The sequence below is a fragment of the Castanea sativa genome, chromosome 3 (genome assembly GCF_040712315.1).
Source record: "Castanea sativa cultivar Marrone di Chiusa Pesio chromosome 3, ASM4071231v1".
Lineage (NCBI taxonomy): Eukaryota > Viridiplantae > Streptophyta > Magnoliopsida > Fagales > Fagaceae > Castanea > Castanea sativa.
Genome location: NC_134015.1, coordinates 51,926,872 through 51,953,136, shown reverse-complemented (window position 1 = coordinate 51,953,136; position 26,265 = coordinate 51,926,872). Strand labels below are relative to the sequence as shown.

Here is a 26,265-nt window from a genome sequence, read left to right as displayed (position 1 = left end):
GTGATGAAAAAATTGAGAATAGGATAGATATTTTCTCTTATTTGATATAGTAGAAAAGTAGAAGAAATGGGTGAAAAAAAAATTATTTTCTATTCAGTGTACCATTTTAATCTTCCAAATATTGAAAGAAAAAATGAGGAAAAATGCCATACGTAATTGCTTTAACAATGTTAGATCTTACTAACTTATTAAAAAACAATTCAATACAAAGGAATACTAGAAATTTAAAATAAGATATGTTTTCTCTCCATTTTTTTCATCATTCTTACCAAATATAATGAAAAACATTAATATTTTCTTTTTCATCTTTTTCATATTTTCTCTCTCTCTCTCTCTCTCTCTCTCTCTCTCTCTCTCTCTCTCTCTCTCTCTCTCTCTCTCTATTTTTTTAATCCTTCCTACCATGTCAGTCATGTACCGGGAAAGGAAGAAGCATGCTATCCCATTCTTCATAACATCTAGTACAGTTGTTTTTCAATAAGCCTAATCACATAACAAAATTTTTATAAAAAAAAATCACAATTGTTGAGAGGTAATAAATTGTAGTTAATGTATAAACTATAAAAAATCTAGCACAATTGTCAATGAATTCTTGGATTGTTGGATTTAAAGAACAAATTCTCTCTAAGAACACTGGCATCGGTGCTTGTATTATAAAAAAAATGTATCACATTTTAGCCAACTTAGCTCAAAATTCACCCACATCAGATTATGCAAAGTTATGTAAAACTACATAATTACTACAATAACAGTATAAATTTACACTAACACTATTCATTTTGCTTTTATTCTTCTATTCTTTTTTTACATATCTCGAAGATGAAGGAATAGGATAGATTGTGGTTGTTGTTGTTGAGATTTAGACCCCTTAACACAATATGATTAACCTAATATTATCTCAAGTTGATTAACAAGTTTGTTGATTAACACTAGGTTGAATCACAATATGTAAAACAAATATAATGCAAAAATATAAAGAACACAAAAATCTAATGATCCAAGAAAACCAAACCGGTAAAAAACCTGGGGAAGATTTAACCTAGCTATCCTCAAGGTAAAACAGATCCACTATGAAAGAATTGAAGTTTGTACAATAAAACTTAGACCACTAACATCCTATTACTACCTCGAGTAGAAAACTTACTACCACGACCATGTGACAGCTCCGAATCCACGGACTACTTCTTTTTTTGATCCACTGCAATCACAAGTTCTCCTACTTGTGAATCTTGACTTTCTTAAATGTTCTTTGTGCAGCAACTGAAACGATCACCAAGCTTTTGACATCAATCATGATCTCGATAACCTTAAGTGTGTATGAAGGTAAACACCTCTAGATCTCACAAGAGATTTAAACACACAGCATATCAAAAGCCTCTAAAACGTAGCTAGAGTTTTTTTTATATGAGACATAAAACATAAAACCCTACACATCAAACAGGCTTAGGCTGAGTTGGAAATTCTACAGAAAAAATAAACTGCACGAATCTCGATCGATCAAGTCTAATCTTCGATTGACGAGCCTTACAGAATGTGGCCAATAATTTCTGCAATCACTCGATTCCAACTTTACAACAAAACATACTTTGAGCAAGCCTAAACCTAGACTCTATGTTTTGATCATAGTTTGCCAACACAATACACAAATACACATTGAAGTTCTAATACATTAGTCCCAAGGTCTTAAAACCTAACAGTTGTGTATGAATAAAGAGAAATAATAAGGAAAAAAAAAACAAGAATGTGAGTATGTAAAATAAAATATATATTAAAAAATAATATAAAATAATGAATAAACAGAAACAATAATGAAATATAATATAAAATAGATAATCTGATATGATGTGAGATTGTTTAAAATGTGAGTATGTAAAATAAGATTATATTAAAAAAAAAAGTAAATTCTTATACGAAAATAGCTAAAAAATTTTATATGATAGAGCATGAGATTCTACTCTTAAGAGATTACAAAAATCAACAATGAAGGACAAACGTGAAAGACTTTTTTTTATTTATTATTAAATCTCATTGCTTAGCTCTTCAAGCATTGAATCATTGACCTTGTAGAAATTAATTTGCATTTCTTTGAAGAGTGAAGCATGATTAGCTTTGCTAATCCGTGATATTTGCTTTTCCAAATTCTACCAATGATAATGAAGATCACAATTTATCGAAAATATGATATACGATGACATCATGACATCAGAAACTTCTACGATGAATCAATCGTATAAAAAATCTTAATTTTCAATTAATTTCATTTGACGTAGTTTTAAGAGTTGTTAAATATAATAGGCTATAGTAGATTTAGGACTTGAAATATTTTTAAATTAATTACATGTTTTTATTTTAAATTGATGGGATACTTGACAAAAGATTACATCATGTGAATTTTTCTCATATTGGCACAAAATCAGATTGTTTGTTGTTAGGAACCTAGAGGTTCTTAATGGGGATGGGTATGAATTGTGGGGGGATTGATGGAAATTGTATGGAAATTGATTTAGTTCGAGATAGTCATCCTCCATAGAGAAATAGAGAGATTAAAAGAGAGAGACAAATGCACTAATGCACTAAGAAATTGGTTTATTCTTCAATTCATATCTAATGTTGAATTACAATTATGTATTTATAGGGGGCTAGTTCTAATGTTATTGGCCCACATGGCTCAAGATAATTGGCTAGTTAATTTAACATGTGCTCTATGAATTAAGCCATGTGTTAAATGAGATACATGTGCTCAAATCTTAACTAACTCATCATAATCCTAATCTCAACCAACTAGCTAACTACCTAACTAAAGGGATTACAACAATTATTTCATATTCTTAATATTTTTCCTGCTTATATGTTTGTACATTACATACATACATACATACATACATATATATATATATATATATATATATATATATATATATATTTCTTTCGATGGACAAAAATGAGCTCCAAATTTTAGAGAAATCTCCTCAAACCCATTACGTAAGGATTTTAGATTATTTATTTTTATTACTTAAACAAATCATATAACTTGTTAAAAATAATGCAACTAAAACTATATACGGATGATCTTTTCAATCGCCACATAGTGACTTGGAGGAGAAGAATAAAATTATGGACATAAAATTTTTACAAGTTTACAACAAATCTTAGATGTGATGAGTTATTAAAGATAAGTTAAAAACGTAATGTCTGTGATGGACATAAATGAAACTAATAAAAACTTACCAACTAGACTTTGTTATAAAATTATTGTAAAAATGTTGTACTCATAGTATCGCTGGAAAGAAAAATAACTCCAAACATATTTGAATCTAAACTTGTTTCTTCCTTCAAACTTTATTATATTATTATAAGGAAAAACCCAAAAAACAAAATTGCAAACTGAAGTGTTGAATTGAAAAATTATAAGGTGACAGAAACTTATACAATTTTTACCACAACTCGTCATGTGATGAGTTGTGAGTAGCGAAAATGAATCTACTACTTTTTCTCTACCACTCACTATTCATCATTTAGTGAGTTATGGCAAAAATTATATTAGATTACGTGGTATTAACGTTACAAGCATTGAATTTCATCCTAGAAACTAGAAAAGCCTTCACTCCTTGCAAAAAGTATGTAATACACTTAACAGTGATTAACTGATTATTTTGAAAAAGGCGCAGTGAGGAATTTTTTTCAAATCACGTAAGCTTAACCATAATAAACTTTCGATTAAAAAGAGAGGCTTTTGAGAGTGTACTTTTCTTTTTATTAAGAAAGTAGATACCATTCAACTTGCTTGGACACAATCAGCAAAAAATGCTACTACTTGCTTTCATTCACCTCTCAAAAAAGTTTAAATGGTTCATTTCATGCTTGCAGGAATCTGTAACCCAAAAAAAAGAAATAGAAAAAAGTTGAAAGAATTACTATACATCATTGATTCATTGTAAAAATTAGAAATATTCTTAGGAGTCAAGGAAAGGTAGCGGCCAAGAAAAAATGCTAGAACTAAATCTTTATTGGTGTCGGGAAAAAGTTTTTTCAGTCACATCTCATATCTAACGTTCTTCTTTCAAAACTTTAACAATGAGGTTTTATCGAATTGCCAATTTGGATGGAGGGGGATGGAAGGAAAGTACAAAGTGGAAAATAATAATAATGATAAGCCTTATAAAAGGGTGGATTATCATGTTGCCTTCTTTGAGAAGGAAAATCATCTTGTATGATCTCTTATCTCATATCTAACCCTCTTCTTTCAAAACCTTAACAATGAGGTTTTATCGAATTGCCAATTTGGATGGAAGGAGAGTACAAAGTGAAATAAAAATAAGCCTTATAAAAGGGTGGATTATAATGTTACCTTCTCTGAGAAGCAGTGAAGCAGATATCGTACCGTACTGGCCAGTACACCGGTACAGGTACTCCTTTGTTTCATACTGAAAAATATACCAGCTGTACCGAACGCGTACCAGCCATACCAGGCCGAAACACTCCAAGCCACTTTTTTTTTTTTTTGTAATTTTGACAAATTTTCAAGGGCAATATGGTAATTGTGCCAAACCTAATTCTAACCTTAAGTCTCAACCGCACAGCCCTCTTTCTTTCTTTCTCTCACGCTCTCTCTCAGCTGCTCTGTGTCTCTCATTTGTTCTTTTTTTTTAAAATTAATTTTGGTTTACTTTCATTTGTTATAAGGGGGTTGTTTCTTTCCTTGGAGAGACAATTTCAACATTATGTTTATTTAATTCCACTAAAGGAAAATGAGACCAATTTATATTTGTTGTGCATCTATAACTTTTCTCTAATGATGAATTGCCTCGGCAAAGTTGTTCCTTAGTGTTGTAATTCCTATGCCTCTTGGCCAGAAAAATAGTGGATAATCTTGTAAACATAGTTCTAGAGATTTTGTGTGTGTGTGTGTGTGTATAATATATATAAAATAGTAGTAAATCCGAAACGGTACACCGGTTTTGACCGGTACCCGAAATATATTGTACTGATGGCCAAACCGGTACAGTCTCCGGTACGGTATTAACTTCCTTGCTGAGAAGGGAAATCCTTGTATGCCCTCTTATTTATAGGTTTACTTTCTTCATTTCTTTTTCATAAATAAATTATTTTTTTCTCAAATATATATTTTCTCCTTTTTTTAGAGAGTAGAAAAGTATATAAGAAATAGGTATTAAAAAAATATATAAATATTTTCTATTCAGATGTAGCATTTTTAATCTTCCAAAAATTGAAATAACAAATGATGAAAATACCTTACATAAATGATTTTTAAAAACTTAATATTTCTAATTTATTAAATAAGAGAAAATTAATTCAATACAAAGATATTATAGAAATTTAAAATAGGTCTCCACTTTTCTATCATATTCTAACCAAACACTTATATAATGAAAAATATTAATATCTTATTTCTTATTCTTTTTTTCATATTTTTTTTGTATCTTCATTTCTGCTTTTTTTTATAAATTTTTTTTTATTATTATAGTGATGCTTCCTACCACGTCAGTCATGTGCTGGGAAAGGAACCACGTTATCTTACTCTTCATAATATCTAGTGTAGTTGTTTTTCAATAAGTCTAATCAATAATCGCCCAACATATTAATTTCACAATTATTGATATGATATATTGTAAACGATGTATAATAGGAGTGATGTAAAGGTAAGATCCCGTAAAAAAATAATGTTATACTACTCACAATATGTTACCTCAACAAATTGTAAAATAAAATGCTAAATTTATTGTGTATGTGTCATTTTTAATTTGGTAGTTTTTTTTTTTTTTTTGGAATATAAATTATCTAGCACAGTTATCAATGAGTTCTTGGATTGTTGGACTTAACAAAGAAAATTCTCTAATACTACTGGACTACCAATTAATCAAATATAGAAAGGGACAGGAGTGCAAGAGTGTTTTTTTTTTTAATTAAACATGATTAGTTTGAAGAGTACTGAAATTAAACATTATTAAACCTCATTGCTTAGCTCTCCAAGCATAGACTTTTGATATATTAATTCGCATTTTTGTGAAGGGTGAAACATGCTTAGTTTTGTTAATTCATGCATTATCCTTGATTTTCCACCAATGATACTGATAATCACAATTTATTAGAAGCATTGCCTCATTAAAAACTTCAGCGTGGCATCAATCATATAAAAACAATCTTAGTTTTCAATAATATTTTTTCATAAACTTCAGTTGCATGTTACAGTGTCACACTCACACAAGCTTGTTTAATAATAAAATATTTTAAAATATTTTTTAGAATGTTTAGAAATATGGTCCATGCATGGGAAATAATCTTTTTATTTCGACTGAAGTTAGAAACTAGAAAGAAGTCATACAAGTGATTTTTTTTTTTTCAAATCTTATTTTTTTAGTTGCTAAAAATTGGTTAAAATATGATTCTATCTATAAAAAATAAAAATAAAGACTTCAAAATATTGTACATAAGTATATAAACTAAAAAATTAAAAGAAAAATCACTTGCCAGACAGACACTAAATTATTTAAATGTTCCTGTGAATGAACAAAATGGTTTTTATTGGACAGTCAAATTTTCATATTCTAAGAGATTCAAGCAGTAATGAGAGTAATGGAGACTTTTTATTCTAATATAATGCGAATGAAGAAATGGGTGGAATAGACACTCAAATTTATTATATCTAATTAATGCATCTAATGCACTGAATACAAACCGTGTGCAAATAAACAAATAGGTGAAGTGGATAGTCGAATTTTTCGTAGTCATGATGGGTTGCTTTTTCCAAAATGCATTTTTTTTATAGGAGATTAGGTAGAGAGGGGTTATTATCATGGGACCATTATCATTGCAAAAGATATTTGATTTATAAGTTAAGGACTTCAAATTTCAAACTTCACCAAAGTTTTTAAGGAAGCAATACATGGGTAATCATGTTGCAGAATCCATTATAAAAAAGTTTATAAAGTAGTCGTGGAAGTTCATGCCAGAGGAATTGGATTCTTTTGGGTCTTGTAAGAACGATCAAGAAGTTCATAATTCACAGCACAACGTTTTCCAAAGCTTTAAAAAAAAAAAAAAAAAAAAGAGAGAGAAGGTCAAAAATGCACAGACTACAGACCCAGAAAAAGAAAAAAGTTAAGCCAACCAAACGCGGATTTAGACTTGAAAGTTGGAAGTTGGAACGTGTAAATATGTGGAAGGTAAAGGCATCTGCCGCCAGAGCCTAACTAGTCACCCCCACATGTGTAGATCTTTTGAGGATTTGGTCTTTTTCTTAACAATTCTATTATATTACCAACAAAATTTATGTATTGTTGTGTTTTTGATGCGGTAAAATTCAAATTTTTAACGTCCATTTTATGATAATTGTTCTTTATCCGGCTAGACAAAGCATTAGTTGAATTTTGGTATAAACGGAGTTTAATTCTAAATTTTTAAATCTCTTAATTGACGACAAAAAACTTAGTCAGTTGAGTTAATTGGAACTCGCTTCTTATAGTTTCTTAGTTGTTGTAACTTAAATTCTTCAATTGAATTTAATCATGTAGTACTTCCATTGACCAATAAATTATGTAGTTAATATAATTTAAATGCTTCTAAGAAAAATAAAATATGTTTTTATTAAATTTAATTGAAGAAATTAATGTACGATATCTTAACTACTTAAGTTTTGTCTTTACATTACCGTCACTTTGATTTTTTAATTTCACAAGCAACTTCCAAAGTCCATACTCTGACTGATCCTCAAAAATAAAAAAAGTCCATACTCTGACTAGATCAAAAGAATTAATCAACCATCCTATAGTTTTGGCATTTATAGAGATTTCTAATCTTGACTATATAGTTGGGACAAAGGTTTAAGTCGTGCGACAAATTCAACTATATTCCTTATCAGATAAAAAGTTCTTATGATCTTATCTAAGCTCTTTGGAATTCACTATACAAGAATCAATTTAATTTTCTGTCCATACATTTTTTTTAAAATATTTTCTGTTTTTCTTTTTTAGAATACTAAGTATATTTTAACACACATGCGGGAAGATGAGAAAAAGTTTTTTTAAAGAAACTTACAGTGATGTATATCCAAAAGGACCTAACTCTTACATACACATCACAGTTTTTTTTAAAGAAACTTATACGTGCTTTAAACCTCTTTAACTCACACTTATTTTTCAATATAGGATTAACCCTCTGTTTTATTCTTTTGAGAATACTTAAACATTTTTCAAAACACACACGAAGAGATAGGAGAATGTTTTTACATGGTTTCTTTTCTATTTATTTTTATTAATATAAGTCAATCAACTAGAAGATAACACTAATTAAAATCCATCTTTTTTGAGTGCATGTGACCTTTGGAACCAGCCGCCTCAGTTAATAACTTGAGGTATGTTTTGTTTTTTGCAATGGAAAACGATTCGCATCCCAATTTGTAAGGAATAAACTTCATCAAGTTTTATCTTCAAAGATTCCTAGTTATAAGCAAGATTTGCTGAGATCACAAATTTTGGATAGACTTGGTTTAGAACAATATCAGCAATATAACACAAGAGGTTCAAACTCCAATTCTTTATTATTATTATTATTGGTTAAATAATAAAAATGAATAATATTCATTTGAAGAACATGAATAATATTATATATATCATTGAAGCCTTTTTTTTTCCAGCTCTAACTATTCTTTCAAGAACATCATTGCCATCGTGTGTTAAATATTGTCGTCAGTCGTGGTCTCAACTCTCAAATCAATTGTTGCAATAGTCTCCCTCTTCTTTCTTTCACGTTTTTCCAAAGACTTCGGGCTGCTTTGTTTACCAAGATCAAACTCACATTTTTACATTTTAAACAATTTTACACATTTTTTTACTCATACAAATTTCTAAAAACTACAAAAATCTCATTTTAAACTACTCTACCAAACAACTCTAGAAGTGGAGATTAATGTACATATTAATCTCTCTTTTTTCAGAATTTTTTTTAATTATCTCAAGGGTATAATTATTGCCCCACAGTTCACGCTCCATGGTATATTGCCACTTGTACTTTTTGGTAAGACCATGAATACCATGAACTATTAACGCATAGCAAGGCGTGCCACTACTCACTATTCAACCCCACGATTTTTGCATATTAACTTATCAGGAAGTATGAGTCAGTATTAATACTCAAACCCAAGACCTCTTTGCACTTAGTTCAAAGTGATGTGTCTTTTTGAGGACTTCTTAACTCTGTACCACACTCGTTGGTGGTTGATTAATTTCCTTTTAATTTAACTTGTTAGAAGGTTGTTCGCATTTTTCTAAATGAATTAAATTTTTAAGATAAATGATAATTTATCATAATATTAAGGCCAAGAATCCTAACTTAGCTAAATATGAGGTCAAATAAATTATTCTCTCAAAAGTATTTTTATTTTTTAGTTCCTTACCGCCACATTAAATGTTATCAGTTCCAAATGCTTTCGAAAGAACCCGCCTCATTCTTCTTTCCTCATTTTTTTTCCCAAAGAATTTTCAACGAGCACGTTGATGTTGGGGGAAAAACGTGAATTATTAAGCAACAAAATTATTTTCCTTTTTATTCTTTTTGTAAGCATTTAATGTGTCATTTGACTAATTTCAAATAAAATCAATTAAAAATTAATTAATATAAATATTAAAATTCAGTAAAAATTCATAATAATAATATGACATCAAAATCTATATTTTTTATAATCACATCAAAATCTATATAAAACTAAAAACATTTAACTTTTGGTTGGCCTCATAATATTGTGTCTTATAAGTTTTCAGGCGTTACAATTTTGCATACCAATATTATAATATGTATTTTTGATAAAAATTAAATTCTATTATATATGTAAATCCTTTTAACTGTTGAATTTCATAAAAGGATCCTTTTAATTCTTGTGTGGGTCTTTTTTGTAAATGTTGGGACTAGGCTGCCTGCTGCTACACTAGGCCCAAAGATTTCTGGATCAGGGAGTTGGGACCGGTCCAAGAGCAACCCTCCTTGGTCCGGCTTGTGCGCAAACAATGCCCCTATTAACCAGACTTTGATCACATGTCCATGGCATACAGAACTGTTACATTAACTACGGCAAGCAGATACAATAAAAACAATAATGGAAATTCTTTTAAGATTCAGATAAAATAAATAGTGGGCTTTGATAAGGAATGCCCGTTTTACGAAACAACAACAAAAGGGTAGGTATTAAATGAGAACCTAGTAAGCTTATTAAAAGAAATAAATGTCAGCCTGCCGCATTAAGTTACGCTGCCAAGTCTAAGTCAAGAAGAGGAATCACCGCTTCAATGCGACTAATCTCTCTAAAGGGGAAATTAGCTGCTTTGAAGGGGCGGGCCTAAATGACTTGAGTTCAGTGAGGTTCTTCTCCGTTACTAAAGAGCATGGGTTAGAGAGGGAGAGAGAGATCGACCCATTCGGTGCATGCCTACTACCTTGTTCTCTCTGTTTTCTAGTTCCTTCCCTTTCTATTCTCTCTTAATTCTTTCTTTTTCCTTTGGTTTTTTACTCTTGATGTCTTTTTAATTCTAGCAATTATCCTCCCAAAGGATTCTCCCCCTCGCAGTGCATAACAAAGGCCCTTTATATAGTGACAGCCGTGCTTAGCTTTTACCATTTTAGCCCTTAACCGTTTTTGTCTGGTGTAGGTGTCCTTACCGACCATCATTAACTGATCAGTCACCCAGCCAGCGTCATTTACCTGCACTGGTCGCGCCACTTCACCTCATTAGACAAAGAATGCTCTTTTGTTTGCTTGCTTACCGTGGCACTCTTACCTGCCACGATGTAAGTACTCTCCTTCTCTCCGTCTCTCATGGCATGTACCTAGTGGTTCCAACTCAACTTTGCCTCTTTTGGGTGGTATGTCATCCCAACAGGACATTGCCGCCAAAAAAGCTTGAGCAGGAAACACGAAAATGGGTTTTTCCCCCTCCCCACCGCCAGACTATACCCTCTTACCTCTAACCCATGACCTCACCACTTCTTGTATTAGCTAGGTACAGGCTAATGGTGCCTAGGCCTTGCGCGTGCTTTACCTCCATGCTCATCCCAAATTCTGCTAGCTGCTCATGTGTCTACCGTAGTCTAAAGGTCAATCTACCCTATCTGCCGTTCATTTTTTACTTTTTATGGCGTGAGCTGCTTTCCCTGACTTCTCATTTATGGCTTGCTTCTTTTAGGGGTCGGGCCTTGCCTGATTGTGGGTTGTTCCATGCTTTTATTATCAACCCTTGTTATTTGTTTCCTGCCACACCACTCTGTTATGTCTACCGTGAGGTTTACTTGACCCAGGGCTGCTGGGCCCCTTTGGGCTTTACTGTTCATTCCTTCTCTAATGGCCCAATAAACTCATTGGGCCATTTACTACTTGCGGGCTCCCTCGTCCCGCCTACTTTCCTTTAGGTATCCTCGGCCCGTTTACTTTCTTGGGGCATCCTTGGCTCTTTCCAATTCTACGCTTCCCATGTGCTTTTAGTAACTCCTTAGGCTTCCCTGACCCAAGTACTTCTTACTTCATCCTTAGGGCTTATGAATTCTTCATTGCCCCTTACTTTCTTTATTTACATTGCCTTGTGCCTGCTGTGACAGTCGTGGTTCATTCTCACTTTTCTACATCCATACAGCCCATGGGTTTGTTATTTCTTTCTTCCGGACCTTCTTAGGCCCATTTACTTCTTCAGGGTCTATTTGTTTTCTTTATGGACCCATGATCCATTATTCCTGCCACTTAGGCTTAACGGCATTTCCATCTCACTCTCTTCTGCCTATGTCTTTGGGCTTTTCCCCCTACTGGGTTTCTAAAAAAAAATGAGCATCTACAATTCTATATCAATATTATAATATGTATTTTTAATGAAATTTGAATTCTATTCTATATTATAATTGTTGAATATCTCTTCTTCTTTCTTTTTAGAGGAAGTTGAATATCATATTTAGGAAAAAAAAAAAAGTAAAAACAATAAAAAGTCATATTATGTTAAATTTTCTCGGTTACTAACTAGTTTACATATAAAACAAAACCCTCTAATATAAAAAGGAAAATCATCCAAACAGGCCAATGCATTAACTGACTCACTCTTGTGCACCAAACCCGTTAGAATTTAAATGAATGTCAAATAAATGTCATATGTCCATATCTCAACAAGTTCAATACACTAGAGTATTGGACCCAACTCTTGTCCAAAAAATTAATGGAGTTATAGAAGGCTAACTTTTTTCACTAAGTCAATCTCTCTCTCAACTTCATTGTTACGTAAAGAAACAATTCTTTTTTTTTAATAGTAGAAATTCATTAGATTAAGTTGCGGTTTTTTTTTTTTTTTTTTAATAATTTGTTCAATGAAAATTCCAAACCCTTATATTCTCATGACAGTAGACAATACAATTGATCCATAAGGCTATTGATAATTAAGATTTAGTTACAATTATAATGGGCTTAGCTTTTACACGAGTTTCGTTAAAATTTTACTGAAATGCTAGTTTATAGAGCCTGATGCGAGGACTCTTAAGCATGGCTTTGAGCAGCCATATCTGAGCAGCCATATCTATTACTACTCTCGTTTTTTCTCGGTATTTTAATTGATTGGGCTGATGAAACCACCTCCTCGTAGGAGGTACGGCCCAACAATTGGGAAGGCTTTCAATTTGATTATTGCTTGTTGATTGTCATGGAGATACTAATTAGTCGTCTTTCTTCTTCTTTTTTTCTCTCTATTTTTTCAAAACTTTCCTTCTTTTCAAACTCTGCATTTCAAATTCTTTTTATCTGTACATCCTATACAGGTTTCTTTTTTCAATGTTCCAAATTGTATGATCTGGCTTGAATTAAAATGCAGGAGTAGGTTACAAAATATGCATTTATAAGGAAATGGTCAAATCTTTGATTGCAATTACATCAAATCACTTCTCAGAAACTGAAAGCCTAACCGCTTATCTCCAAGTTGCCTCTTTAAAAATCTCGATTATGTTCAAAGCGACATATCACGGGATTGAATATGAGAATCAGCGTCACCCGCAGAAGAAAAAAAAAAAAAAAACATTGGAGGTAAGACTGGTTACCAATCACCTTTTCCAAATCCATAGAAGTGGGAATTTTGTGCACTGTATGGTACTGTCTTAAAAAGATATTGGACTCCTAAGACAGACACACAAAGAAGTGTATTGCAAATTTTTTATTTGTTTTAGGAAGTACAACAAAGAATTACAACTGATATGTCAGTCACAGAATATGTAAACTAAAATCATCCTTAACTAAATGAAGGGAGTGTACATTTCAGTTGTTTCACCAATAACCTTTACAAGAACAGTCACCGTCTTTAAAATGGTGAAACCTATTCCTGTCTCTCACAATAATCTCTCTGTTAAAAGTTTCAGATATTTTTTTAGCTACCTCATGACAATCCCAACAAATCCTGAGGTTCTTTACAATCCTAATGGGTACACCTTCTTTTAAAGTGATCAAACCAAAAGCAATGGCTACCTTCTCACTATGTTTAAACAAAGCATCCTCTTTTTCTTCCTCTTCTATATCAAACAGTACAGGGTTAGTGTCAGCTACATAACCAGCTAGTCTCAATCGCTTTGAAATCTCTGCCATCATCATCTCAATTTCATCATACCTTGGATGAGAATTATCCCCAACAAAGAACTCATGAACTTCACCACCAACCTCTATAACACTACATCCAGGGAGCTTTGCCAAACCTCTAGCCTTCATAATCTCACGCACAGAACTAACCTCTTCCCAGTTCTTGTTATCAGCATACATATTTGACAGAAGAACATAAGCACAATGATTCTTGTCCTCCAGCTCCACTAGCTTTCTTGAGGCAAGTTCACCCAGTCTCATATTTTTATACATTCTACAAGCATTAAGCAAAGCTCCCCAAGCACCAGAATGAGGTTTCATGGGCATGTTATTGATGAAGTTTAATGCTTCATCTAAGCGGCCAGCTCGACCATATAAATCAACCATGCACCCATAGTGCTCCAGCTGAGGCTCAATACCATACACTTTCCCCATTGACTCAAAATGCTCACAGCCTTCCTCGACTAGTCCAGCCACAGTACAACCTCTAAGAACTGAAACAAACGTGATCTCATTGGGATGAATGCCATCATGTTTCATAAGAGAAAAAAGTTCAAGACATTTCTTTCCAAATCCATTCATGGCTAGCCCACCCATGGCACTAGTCCAAGTATACACATTCTTTTCCTTCATTCCCCAGAAAACTTCCATGGCCTTATTCACATTTCCACATTTCGCATACATGTCAATCAGTGCAGTCCCCAGTGTCACCGTCATCCTTAGCTTGTTTCTCTCTATATAAGCATGCACCCACCTCCCTTGGTCCAATGCACCTAAGTGGGTGCATGCAGATAAAACCGAAACCATAGACACCTCATTCACCCAAACACCCTCCATTTGCATCAAATGGAATAAACTTAATGCCTCCCTCGGCTGCCCACATTGTGCATACCCTGCAATCATTGCGTTCCATGCAATATGGTCCCTCATAGGCATTACATCAAACAGCTCCCTTGCAAAACCAATGTCACCACATTTTGAACAAGCACTCACCATAGCTGTCTGACACACCAAATCTGGCTCTGGAATTTTACCAAACACCTTATGACATGAACTCAGGCAACCCAATTCAGTGTACATGAAAATCAAACCACTTTGAACATGTGGATCATGTTCAAACCCATGTTTTATTAGTGCACCATGTACTGCCAGACCCGTCCCATGTGCTGAAAGTTGAGCACATGTGCGAACCAAGAAATTGAAGGTGTAGTTATCAGGTGAGAGATTGTAATTAGATTGAAGAATTTTTTTGTAGAAGCGAAAACTATTTTGAGGGGTTGAGCTTTTGGAGTGGGCTCTGATCATAGAGTTTAAGGCAAAGAGGGTTGGGTTGTCACATTGGTCCAGAACTTGATTGGAATAATCAAGATTGTTGGGGTTGTTGAGGGCAATGGTGGCTATAAATTGGCCCAACAGGTGAGGGTTTTTAAGAAGACTATTAAGTACCAGTTGGGAGTGGATTTGCTTCAGCTCTTTTAGGGTGGTAACTGAGTCTATCAGAGAAATTATTGGGTGCTTTGCAACGCTTCTGAAGGAGTTCATGACCAGCGAATCAGAGGCATTGTTGTCAAGAATGGGATCCTACATAGGATTGGTGAGAGGGTCCCATGGATCAGATCGAGGGTCATAAGATTCTATCATCCGTCCACAAAAAAAAAACAAAAACAAAAATCACCAGTAATGATAATATATGTTATAGAATCCTTGGAAAAAAGTAAATTTGGCACGATCCATTAGTCCCTTGTATACAAATGAGAAATATAAAGCAACTTTTCTGAGATTCTAACTGGTTTACTATAGCATATTTAGATTAATTAAATCCTAATTAAATATTCTAAATAATCAAGACAAATAATTCTTTTTCAATAAGCTAATAGATACAGTTAACTTGTATAAGCAATATGGATTATTACCCATTAATCCAAACTTATGCTTTGCTCATAAGCCACAACTATCTCATTCAAATCAAGAAAAATCAATCACATTCTATTACAGTGTTGTAATCAATCATATTTAGCAGTTACCTATAATGCAGCAGCCAATCTAATTTCTTTTACTCTATTATTATAATTGAAGCTATAGTTTATTTTGCATGACACATGCCATTACCAACAGCCAATCTAATTCTATAATCTCTGTGCAAAACCATATCCACTATGCTCTATAATCTACTATGCCGTGCTATAGATTTTAAAAAATAAATGCAAACTGTTACAAGTGGTTCTACCTCAAAAATCAATCCCCAAAAAATTAAAACCAGATGCAAATCAACATATCTTACATGCTACAGAAATAAAAATCGAGTGAACAGGGACGAGGAAAAATGAATAATAATGAAAAATGCTCACCCCAATAGGAGATTGTCAACTCATGACAGCAGAACAACATCATCTCTCTCGATTGGGAGTTGTCTAGGCAGGTGGCAGTCACATGACGTAGTCACTCTCGATTTGGCTGAAATACTAATTTCTTATCTACAACTTTTTCACACCAGCCATATTTTAAAAATCTGAAATATAAGATGTACAAACAAACGCAAATCTTGAATGCATTCAAGATGATCAATATTTCAGCCAAATATGGTCATCAATTCATTTGGAAATGAGTCTAATGTTGTAAGTCATCTAACAGTTATTGTTAATGGCCTAACAAGTTGGTTAATGTATATTGCTAATTTTGTAGGTAAGGTGTCTTTCAGTTGGAACTCGCCTTACTTCACACCCCAACACATTAATTGCACACTGCAAACAAACCACCTTTTGTATCCCCTCTATGGTCCATGCTTCCTATCGCTTTTTGGAGACAATTTTTGGTTTTAAAAAAGTGTTTTCTTCTTTCTACATGTTTCTTTAACATATTATCAAGTCTTGATCTTTCTGTAGGTTGAGAGAGGTGGGGAGGATGCTTTTTTTTGTGAGCAGCTACAATGGGGGAGTTATTGCTGTTGCTGATGGTGTCTCTGGGTATGAGACTCAGAATTTTCTGTTATTTGATAATTAAATTCATTACTATTTTTAATAAGTAGAATTATTTATTCCAAAAAAAGATCGCTTCCTGTTCATGATGATTAAATTCAATTTTCAGTGTTCAAATTATATTTCCCAAAAGTGAACAGTAAATAAATTAGTAGACTGGTGGATGAGTTGCATATCATTGTTCTCATTCGAAAAATTTAACCAAAACCGCATGCATATGATTAAAGACTCATAAAAAGTAGGCAAATTTTGTCAAGGCTTGTAATGAATCAAGGAGTCCACACATGTTTCAGTTTTTTCTGTGTTAATTCCCCAGAAATTTCTTGAATTTGAATTTGCGACTTGTTGACTAATGCTTCAAAGTTAGCGGGGGATGAGGAGGTAGCGTTATTCAAATAGTAGGTTAGCAGGGGTGTTTTTTTTGTTATATCCAACTTGTATCTACTTCAAACCAATTTCTACTGATACCATAACTAATGAGACCATGAATAATATAAGCTTAAATTTATGGTATGTGGCTTACAAATGGCATACATTTGGACTTGTATTAGCTAAAGTATTTGCCGACTTGGAGCTATTATTTCTAATTGAATAGTTACCACTGGGCTCATTATGTTGTTAGCTAACAGACCTGAAGATGCCTACTGAGCAGGTTAACAATGATCCTCATATTCTCTTAAGGAAAACACATGCTGCAACCTCATCCATATGCACAAAACTCCCATTTTTGCGGAGTCTGGTAGAGTTAATTGCAGGTAGCCTTGCCCCCAATTGTTTGAAGAGGTTGATTACCAAACTCGAACCCATGACCTGTTGATTTTGGTGGAAGGCACTTGCCATCGCACCAAGGCTCGACCTATGTTTAAGATATCCTCCCAATAGTTGCTCACAATCATGAACTTAGTTTTTCCACTTCAACAACAACAACAAAACTTTAGTCCAAAATTTTTGGGGTTAGTTATAAATCCTCAACAAATTAGTTAAAGAGGGTCGACGCTTATATTCATTTCCTCCATTCTATTTTAAGTTAATTCATATTAGTTTTTTCCACATGCTTAATAAAATTGAAGCTATAGATTTATTTTGACCAAAACAATCCAAACTGTTACAACTAATTCTAACTGCAATTCTCTAATATTCTCTCTCTGCAAAATCATATCCACTGAGCTCTATTGTCTACTATGGTATTCTATAGATTAACAAACAAATGCAAACTGTTACAACTAATTCTACCTCAAAATCAATTCACAAAAAGTAATTTAAACCATGATGCTAATCAGTATATATCTTACATAAACAAAAAATCGAGTGAATTGGGAAAGAGGTAAAATGAGTAATAATGAAAAACCCTCACCTGCAGCAGCACGACGTCGTCTCTCTTTCTGCTTAAGGCATTGAAATGGTAAAATTGGTGTTCGATTTGTTTGGTTTTTTTTAGCATTAAATTTTACTTTATTTTAAATTTATGGGCTTGGGCTGAAAAGTAATACAACAGGGCCAGTTTTGTTACACTTTGGGCTCATAATTTAAGGCCCAATAATAAGAAACGGCTCACTTGAAGAAGGAGTGCGTTAACCAGTGGCGTAGCCTAATTAAAATGTGATGATTAAATCATATACATACTATATGTTGTGTTAACCTATACTAGTGTAAAAAATCACATATGTTTAGTATAGTGTTAGTGGTTGTCAAGATTTTGTAAAATCACAAATGTTTAATCATAAATAAATATTAACCAAAAGTTTTATAACTCAACTAACACTTGTTACTGTTTCTATTGGAGACGTTCAAAATCCAAGTTCTTGATCTTGACAATATGATCGAAGGTTTGTTTGTGGCATCATAGCCCGGATTGACATTATATAATATATATTTGGCATAATTCTTCAATGATGTGTTATATTTCATCTCTTAGATACATATAATAATAGTTAAAAGTCTTGTAATTTAGTAGCATTACTTGATTTTTTTACGAGGAAAATCAAATTTTCAAAATTCAAATAAGTCTCCTCCACTTGTGATAAGAATTGAATTGTGTTTTATTAAAAAAAATATTATATGGAATTCAACAAAACAAAAAAAGTAATTACAAGTTTAATAATTTGACTGAAATTTAATCCTATGTTGGCGTTATAGTCATTTATGAAATTATATTATGTTTTGTAATTCACAATTGGCTTCCCCTGCTGATCTAAAAAGAATGCCAGATTCTGAGGCAATGCAACCACATCTGAAATTTCACTTGGTCCATTGATTAACAGCATTGACAACTAGAAGCCAGAGAAGAAGAAGGTCCTGTATCAATGTTCAATACTCTCTGGTATACCATAAGTGTTCTGGAAGACATATATGCAGGACCCACTTTTATCAGCATGACACATGGGGTATTACCAAAAGTATAACATGCAGGGAATCAAGAAAAATGAAAGGCCAGTTTCAAAAGAATTAGCAGCAATCCATGTGGCAGGCAAAAAGAAAAGGTATACTCACAAGCTACTAGTTCTCAGTATGAAAAAAAGTAAAGAGTAGGCCATGCTACAATTGTTTTCTGTGAGAACCACACCTATCCTAGATTCCTCATGCACATAATCAAGAATAGTATTCCTTTTGATCTATCTGCAGACCAAGCTGCACAAAGTAATATTTTTGGTAAAAACAGCTTAACTATTGCACCCACAAAGGGGACAATAGTGTGATGATCTGTGATCTAATATGACAATTTAATTTTCATCAGAAGAAGAAGAAGAAGAAATTTTATAATATATGACAATTTAATGGGCCATCAATATATTGTATGTAAGTGGAAAGACAATGTAGGTGACAGATGATATTTATAAAGTTTTGTGTTTCATCAGGCTATCAAGGAAACCTCATAGACCACATTGTAAAGTCATATGTGCATTTGGCATCCTTTTTGTTCTTATATATATACAGTTGCTAAAGTAACTAAAGCTGCCAAAGCATTTTGGTACAGATCAAGATCACACTTGCTGTTCCACAAAAAATTAAAATAAATAAAAAACAAAAGAAGTAAATTAGCTAATCAACAATGACAAGCACATTCAATTGGTTTTTTCTACATGTATGGATGTATGTGTCCATGTAGTGACAAGGAATCTCATGAATAAAAAGCATTAAATATCATACCAATTCTTTCAAGAAAAATAATATATATATATATATATCTACAGCATACCAATTGTTTCTCGGTGGAACAGTGAGGCACATACCAATATATGATGTTACGTGGCATGTGCCTAATATTTTAGGGTGATGTTTATTTTGTACTTGGTATTGCACACAAACATACACACATACACTTTTTGCACTGAAATCGATTTGTGTGCTTATATGTGTGCGTAATAACAAGTGTGCACTAGTATTTACCCATTATTTATAGCAATAAATGTAAAAACAGATATGTAAAATTGAGAGATATAGCAATGAAAAGAATTGGGTTGTGGATTAGCAGTTTTTACTTCCATGTTAATGTCAATGCACAAAAATGGTCAAATTAGATCAGAATTTTTAAATAGACATCGGAAGCAGTTAGCAGAAATGAAAGAAAGAAAAACAATCTGGAATGAATGAAACCAATCAAATCATATTGCTCTTCTGATTCATGTTTCCTTCATAACGAAATGTTTTTGTTCAATGTTGAATGGTAAACTTGTCAAAACTAATGAATAGATACATACTTCTTTCTTCTAATCATTATTGCAATGCCAGAAAAAGAAAGACTATACAAGGTAAAAAGTTCATTCTCAAAAGCTATTTCAGTCTTCAGCCACCATGATGATGTTTGGAAAAAAACTATATATATGATTTTTCACCACGGTAATAGACTTGTACAGAATCACCGATCCTTGTTCATATATACCTCTAGTTTTAAAAGAAAAGTTCATTTTGAACACTGAAGCAACTAGCTATGGAAAAGCCCAAAATCAAACCAGATAGAATCACTAACTTGTTAATGAAATCAGTCCCATGCAGTATTATTTTTAGTGTATAAGCCCAACGGGACCTAAAATCATTGTAAAAACATATATCACCATTTCTTAATAGTAGAAAGGCAACAAAAGATGATGCATATATGAGGGCGATGGAATTACTATGCTAAGTGTGCCAGTATGTCAATAACAATTGAAATGTTATTTGCAATACTAAGCGTTAGAATTATGATTAAGTAATTAAATTCATTATTTTATAATAATTTAAGCTTTTGAGATAATTGGTAATTTAATATGGTATCAAAGTAGGAGATCCTGAGCCCCACTTATGAAGGGGAAGTTTAGACCTACACTTGAGGGAGAGTATTAGAATTATGGTTAAGTGATTAAATTCAACATTTCCTAATAGTTTAAGCTTTTGAAACAATCGATAATTTAATACTCAATACCTAACAAAGTTAATATACCATATCTTGTACACTATTAAACTGCTTTGTGCAAATATTACAGTTTTTAAATGAGTTTTTTGACAAGTAAGCACTCCTAGAAATGGTAATTAATTAATGATGTGAAATACATCATAGAGTAATTCATTTTACGAGCATAAACAAGATTCAATATAATGAAACAACTGTAAATTATGAGTCAAGAGTCTAGTGACTCCAAAAACATTGTTAGGTCTCACCCATAACAAACTTGTAAAGAAAAATAATATTGTGACAAATATATTTAATTCTTCAAGATACACTTTTTTATTTGGATGGTTTCAAAAAAAAAAAATTCTTGAAATTGAGATTGAGATTATTGATATATATTTAAAGTTTGAATTCATACCATATTTTGAATAATATTATATTTTAAAATATATATTTTTTGATGTTTAAGATAATCTTATGCAAACTCCTTTAGCAATTAAATAATTAAAATTTTGACCTGTTTGGGATAGTTTTTAAATGCAAAAATACCCTTGAACATTAATAAATATCTTTCGATAAACATTAAATATATATATATATATATATATATATATATATATATATTTATATTAAATTTAACTCTATATTATATCTTCAGTTTTGAGAGAATAAAGAGTAAAAGCGGAATTTAAGTTTTATATTAATGGTTTCTCAAAAAAATTATATTAATGACAATAACAAGGTATTATTTTAGTGTTTTTTTATAGATAGAAATTTTACTCTAATATAATCTAAGTGTATATATATGTAAAATTTTCTCTTGAAGACTTAAATCTTGATTTTTACTCCCACCTCATACAAACTTGAACTTGTAGAATGACCATCATATTAAAAGTGCACAATGATATTATATTAACGATTCCCACAAAGGCAATGGACATTTCTTAGTTGGCATTTCCAAAATCCTTAGGGAGTGTGATATTAATAAACATTGTGTATATAAAGTTAAAATTAGCACTTCTCATTCTAAATTCCTACTAAAACAACGCACCTTAAAAAATGGGATTCATCAACAAAAATAATAGCTTAAATGTTAATAACATCATTCACAAAATTCTAAACTAAGCCTATACCATCAATTGTGGATCCTTTTTCTAAGTTGTGTACCTTCATATACTTTCATGCAGGCAATTTCCATATGACAGCAATAGGTGCTTCAAATCAAAGCTAAGATGTCAATTTTAAGAAAAAAAAATTACACGCCTTTGAATTGTAATTACTAAGCAATAGCACGTAAGAAGATCAAACCTTAACACCCACTATATTGACTTTAATGTACAAATCCATTAGCTGCTTGCCAAAACCAATGGTCCAGTCTTAACAAACATGAAAAAATAAGTGATAAACACATTAATTTGTAGCCTAAAGTGGATCTGTCTAAGAATAAAAACCATCAACACTGGTATCACTGCCAGCCTGTGTCTACCTCTTGAAGTCTCTTTCTTTGAATCTTTTGCTTTTTTAAGCACACACTTTGTCCTGGACTTCATATCACATTCATGGTTTCCAATTTTCCTTAATTGCTAGCGGTCAGTAATAAATGATTAGTTGAATATTTATGTGCACTTAAATCAAAACTACGATGAACTTCGTTTATAGTTAGTCAACTTTGAATTATAACTAGTTAGTAAAAGCAACACACTATAGTATGGAATTTATGAGTCTACTTTTTGACATTTCTTCTAAACACCCCCTTCACCAGATTCTTTTGGCTAAATATTGCAAAAAATGAAGTTTTTTGTTGTTATAGTTACTGTTCAAAGTTATTTGGCAAAATGAGGAAAGAGAATGAATTTCGGCAACAGAGTTGCCGAAATTGCATAAAAAAGTATGAGAGAGAAATAAATTTGCAGGTGATGGCAGGATTTGAATTTCGGTAATCCCATTACCGAAATTCCTGCTGCCCAAACCATTACCCGAGTGAGTGCCCAAATAAAAACAATTGTGGCAATGCCATTGACGAAAAAAAAAAAAACCAATTGAGGTGCTATTGCCGAAAATGGGAGAAAAGTAAAAAAATAAAATAAAAAACCAATTGAAGTGTCATTGTCGAAAATGGGAGAAAAGTAATAAAAAAATAAAAAATAAAAACCAATTGAAGTGTCATTGCCGAAAATGGGAGACAAGTTTAAAAAAAATTAAAAAAAAATAATTGTGGCAATGGCATTGCCGAAAATGGGGGAAAATATTTAAAAAAAAAAAATCTATTGTGGCAATGGCATTGCCGAAAATGGGTGAGAAAAAAAAAATTGTGGCAACCAAGTCGCCGAAAATGGAGAGAAAAAAAATGCTTCGTCCACAACATTTTTCACAACAAATTACAAGTGGTTAGTTGTTATTGGTTTAAATTTAAACCTCATACTAAGATAACTTTTGTGCTCCAATAATAACAATCAATAACAACCTGCCAGTTAGGATTTGTTGTAAAAATGTTGTGGATGTATCATTTCTAAAAAAAATTGTAGTGTCAAAATAGAAAAAAAAAAAAAAAGTGACAAATTGTTTTGTGGCAATTGCATTGCCGAAATAGAGGGGAAAAAAAAAATTTGCCACTTTTTTTTTCCTTCTATTTCGGCACCACGATTTTTTTAGAAATGATACGTCTACAATATTTTCACAATATTTTTACAATAAATCCTAACTGGCAGGTTGTTACTGATTGTTATTATTGGGGCACAAAAGTTATCTTAGTATTAAGTTTAAATTTAAACCAATAACAACTAACCACTTGTAATTTGTTGTGAAAAATGTTGTGGACGAAGCATTTTTTTTCCCTCCATTTTCGGCGACTTGGTTGCCACAATTTTTTTTTTCTCACCCATTTTCGGCAATGCCATTGCCACAATAGTTTTTTTTTTTTTTTTTTTTTTTTACTTTTTTCCATTTTCGGCAATGCCATTGCCACAATTGATTTTTTTTTTTTTAATATTTTCCCCCATTTACGGCAATGCCATTGCCACAATTGAGATTTTTTTTTTTTTTTTTTTTAAAAAAAACTTTTCTCCCATTTTCGGCAATGGCACTTCAATTTTTTTTTTTTTTTTTTTTTTAATTTTCGTCAATGGCATTGCCACAATTGTTTTTATTTGGGCACTCACTCGGGTAATGGTTTGGGCAGCAGGAATTTCGGTAATGGGATTACCGAAATTCAAATCCTGCCATCACCTGCAACTTTATTTCTCTCTCATACTTTTTTATGCAATTTCGGCAACGCTGTTGCCGAAATTCATTCTCTTTCCTCATTTTACCAAATAACTTTGAACAGTGCCTATAACAACAAAAAACTTCATTTTTTGCAATATTTAGCCAAAAGACTCCCCTTCACCAACCACATGTCGAGTTGCGGTTAATATTGGAGTCTTTTGGCTAAAAATTGTAAAAAATAGAGTTTATTATTGTTATAGGTACTGTTCAAAGTTATTTAGTAAAATGAGGAGAGAGATTGAATTTCGGCAATGGTATTGCCGAAATTGCAAGAAAAAGTAGAATGTGTCAGGGGAGAGAGGAAAATTGAATTTCGGTAATGAGATTACCGAAATTCTTGTCCTGCCCTTACTTGTGAGCCTACTTGTGAAGTGCCCAAAATGTTGAAATGAAAAACCAATTGTGGCAATGGCATTGCCGAAAATGGGAGGAAAAAAAAAATTTGTGGCAACCAAGTTGCCGAAAATGGAGGGGGAAAAAAAATTCTACATCCACAACATTTTTCACAACAAATTACATGTGGTTAGTTGTTATTGGTTCAAATTTGAACCTAACACTAAGATAACTTTTTTGCTCCAATAATAACAATAAATAACAACTTGTCATTTATGATTTGTTGTAAAAATATTGTGAAAATGTTGTGAACGTATCATTTCTAAAAAAAATTGTGGTGCCGAAATAGAAGGAAAAGAAAAAAAAAAAAAAAAAAAAAAAGTGGCAATGTGGCAATGCCATTGCCGAAATAGAGGGAAATTTTTTTTTCCCCTCTATTTCGGCAATGGCATTGCCACATTGCCACTTTTTTTTTTTTCTTTTCCTTCTATTTCGGCTCCACGATTTTTTTTGAAATGATACATCCACAACATTTTTACAATATTTTTACAACAAATCATAAATAGCAAGTTATTACTTATTGTTATTATTGGGGCATAAAAGTTATCTTAGTGTTAGGTTCAAATTTGAACTAATAACAACTAACCATCTGTAATTTATTGTGAAAAATATTGTGGACGTAGCATCTTTTTTTTTTCCCTCCATTTTCGGCAACTTGGTTGCCACAATTCTTCTTCTTTTTTTCCCCTCCCATTTTCGGCAATGCCATTGCCACAATTGGTTTTCCATTTCAGTATTTTGGGCACTTCACGGGCAGCAGGGCAGGACAAGAATTTCGGTAATGTCATTACCGAAATTCAATTTTCTCTCTCCCCTGACACATTCTACTTTTTCTTGCAATTTCGGCAATACAGTTGCCGAAATTCAATCTCTCTCCTCATTTTGCCAAATAACTTTGAACAATACCTATAACAATAATAAACTTTGTTTTTTGCAATTTTTAGCCAAAAAACTCGTTAATATTGTGTCATTTTATGCGGCACAAAAATTACTCTAGTCTACTTTTTGACATTTCTTCTAAATTACTAGAACACTGCAATTTCTACGAGGCCAACCGGCAATGGAGGGGACAGTACCCTGCTAGCAGGTCAATGCAGGCATTAAACATAAATGTCAATGTACGCTTGAGTAGACTGTAATAGTTCTTACAGTGAAATAGAAATCAACGTTACAATGGTAAATATTATTGAGCCACGTTTAGTAGACTATAATAGATATAGTGTTATAAAAATCAACATTACAAGGAATGCAAGAAGATATAATAGAATAACTATTCCTATAATCCTATCTCGACAACAAATGAATAATATCATGAATATATAAAGTAGGATAAGGTGGTAGAAAGAACATACTAATTTTTTTAACAGAGACTGAAGAACATTAGATCAGATACTAACAGAGAGTGAAGAACATTAGATTCTCATAGCATTAAACGAATTTTTGTTAAAATATATCAAAATCATATGGTAACAAATAAGAAGATGGCATCTAGCATTTGGAGGTAAAAAAAATGAATAAATACGATACCAAGAAAAAATAATTGAGTGTATTGAAGCCCAAAAAAAAAAAAATTGCTCATGCCGAAAAGAGAGAGCGAGAGAGAGAGAGAGAGAGGTGGAACGGCTGATTTGCTCGGGCTTTTATTTTTTATAGCTATTGCTTAAGTT

General features: G+C 32.3%; 1 protein-coding gene across 7 annotated transcripts; it reads right to left on the bottom strand.

Annotated features, from left to right (window-relative positions):
* Positions 1–13,160: 13,160 nt before the first annotated feature.
* On the bottom strand, positions 13,161–17,989 carry LOC142627744 (putative pentatricopeptide repeat-containing protein At5g40405). Of its 7 annotated transcripts, XM_075801619.1 has the most exons (3): positions 17,930–17,956; positions 15,949–16,054; positions 13,162–15,181 (listed from the first exon to the last, which is right to left on the bottom strand). In XM_075801619.1, the coding sequence occupies exon 3, from the start codon at positions 15,140–15,142 to the stop codon at positions 13,295–13,297; it is 1,848 nt and encodes a 615-aa protein (XP_075657734.1). In that variant the 5' UTR covers positions 15,143–15,181; positions 15,949–16,054; positions 17,930–17,956; the 3' UTR covers positions 13,162–13,294. The 7 variants fall into 7 exon arrangements, with proteins under 7 accessions (XP_075657736.1, XP_075657734.1, XP_075657731.1 ...); XM_075801621.1 differs by lacking the exon at positions 15,949–16,054 and having other exon boundaries at positions 13,161–15,181; positions 17,930–17,982; XM_075801616.1 differs by having other exon boundaries at positions 13,162–16,080; positions 17,930–17,989.
* Positions 17,990–26,265: the final 8,276 nt, after the last annotated feature.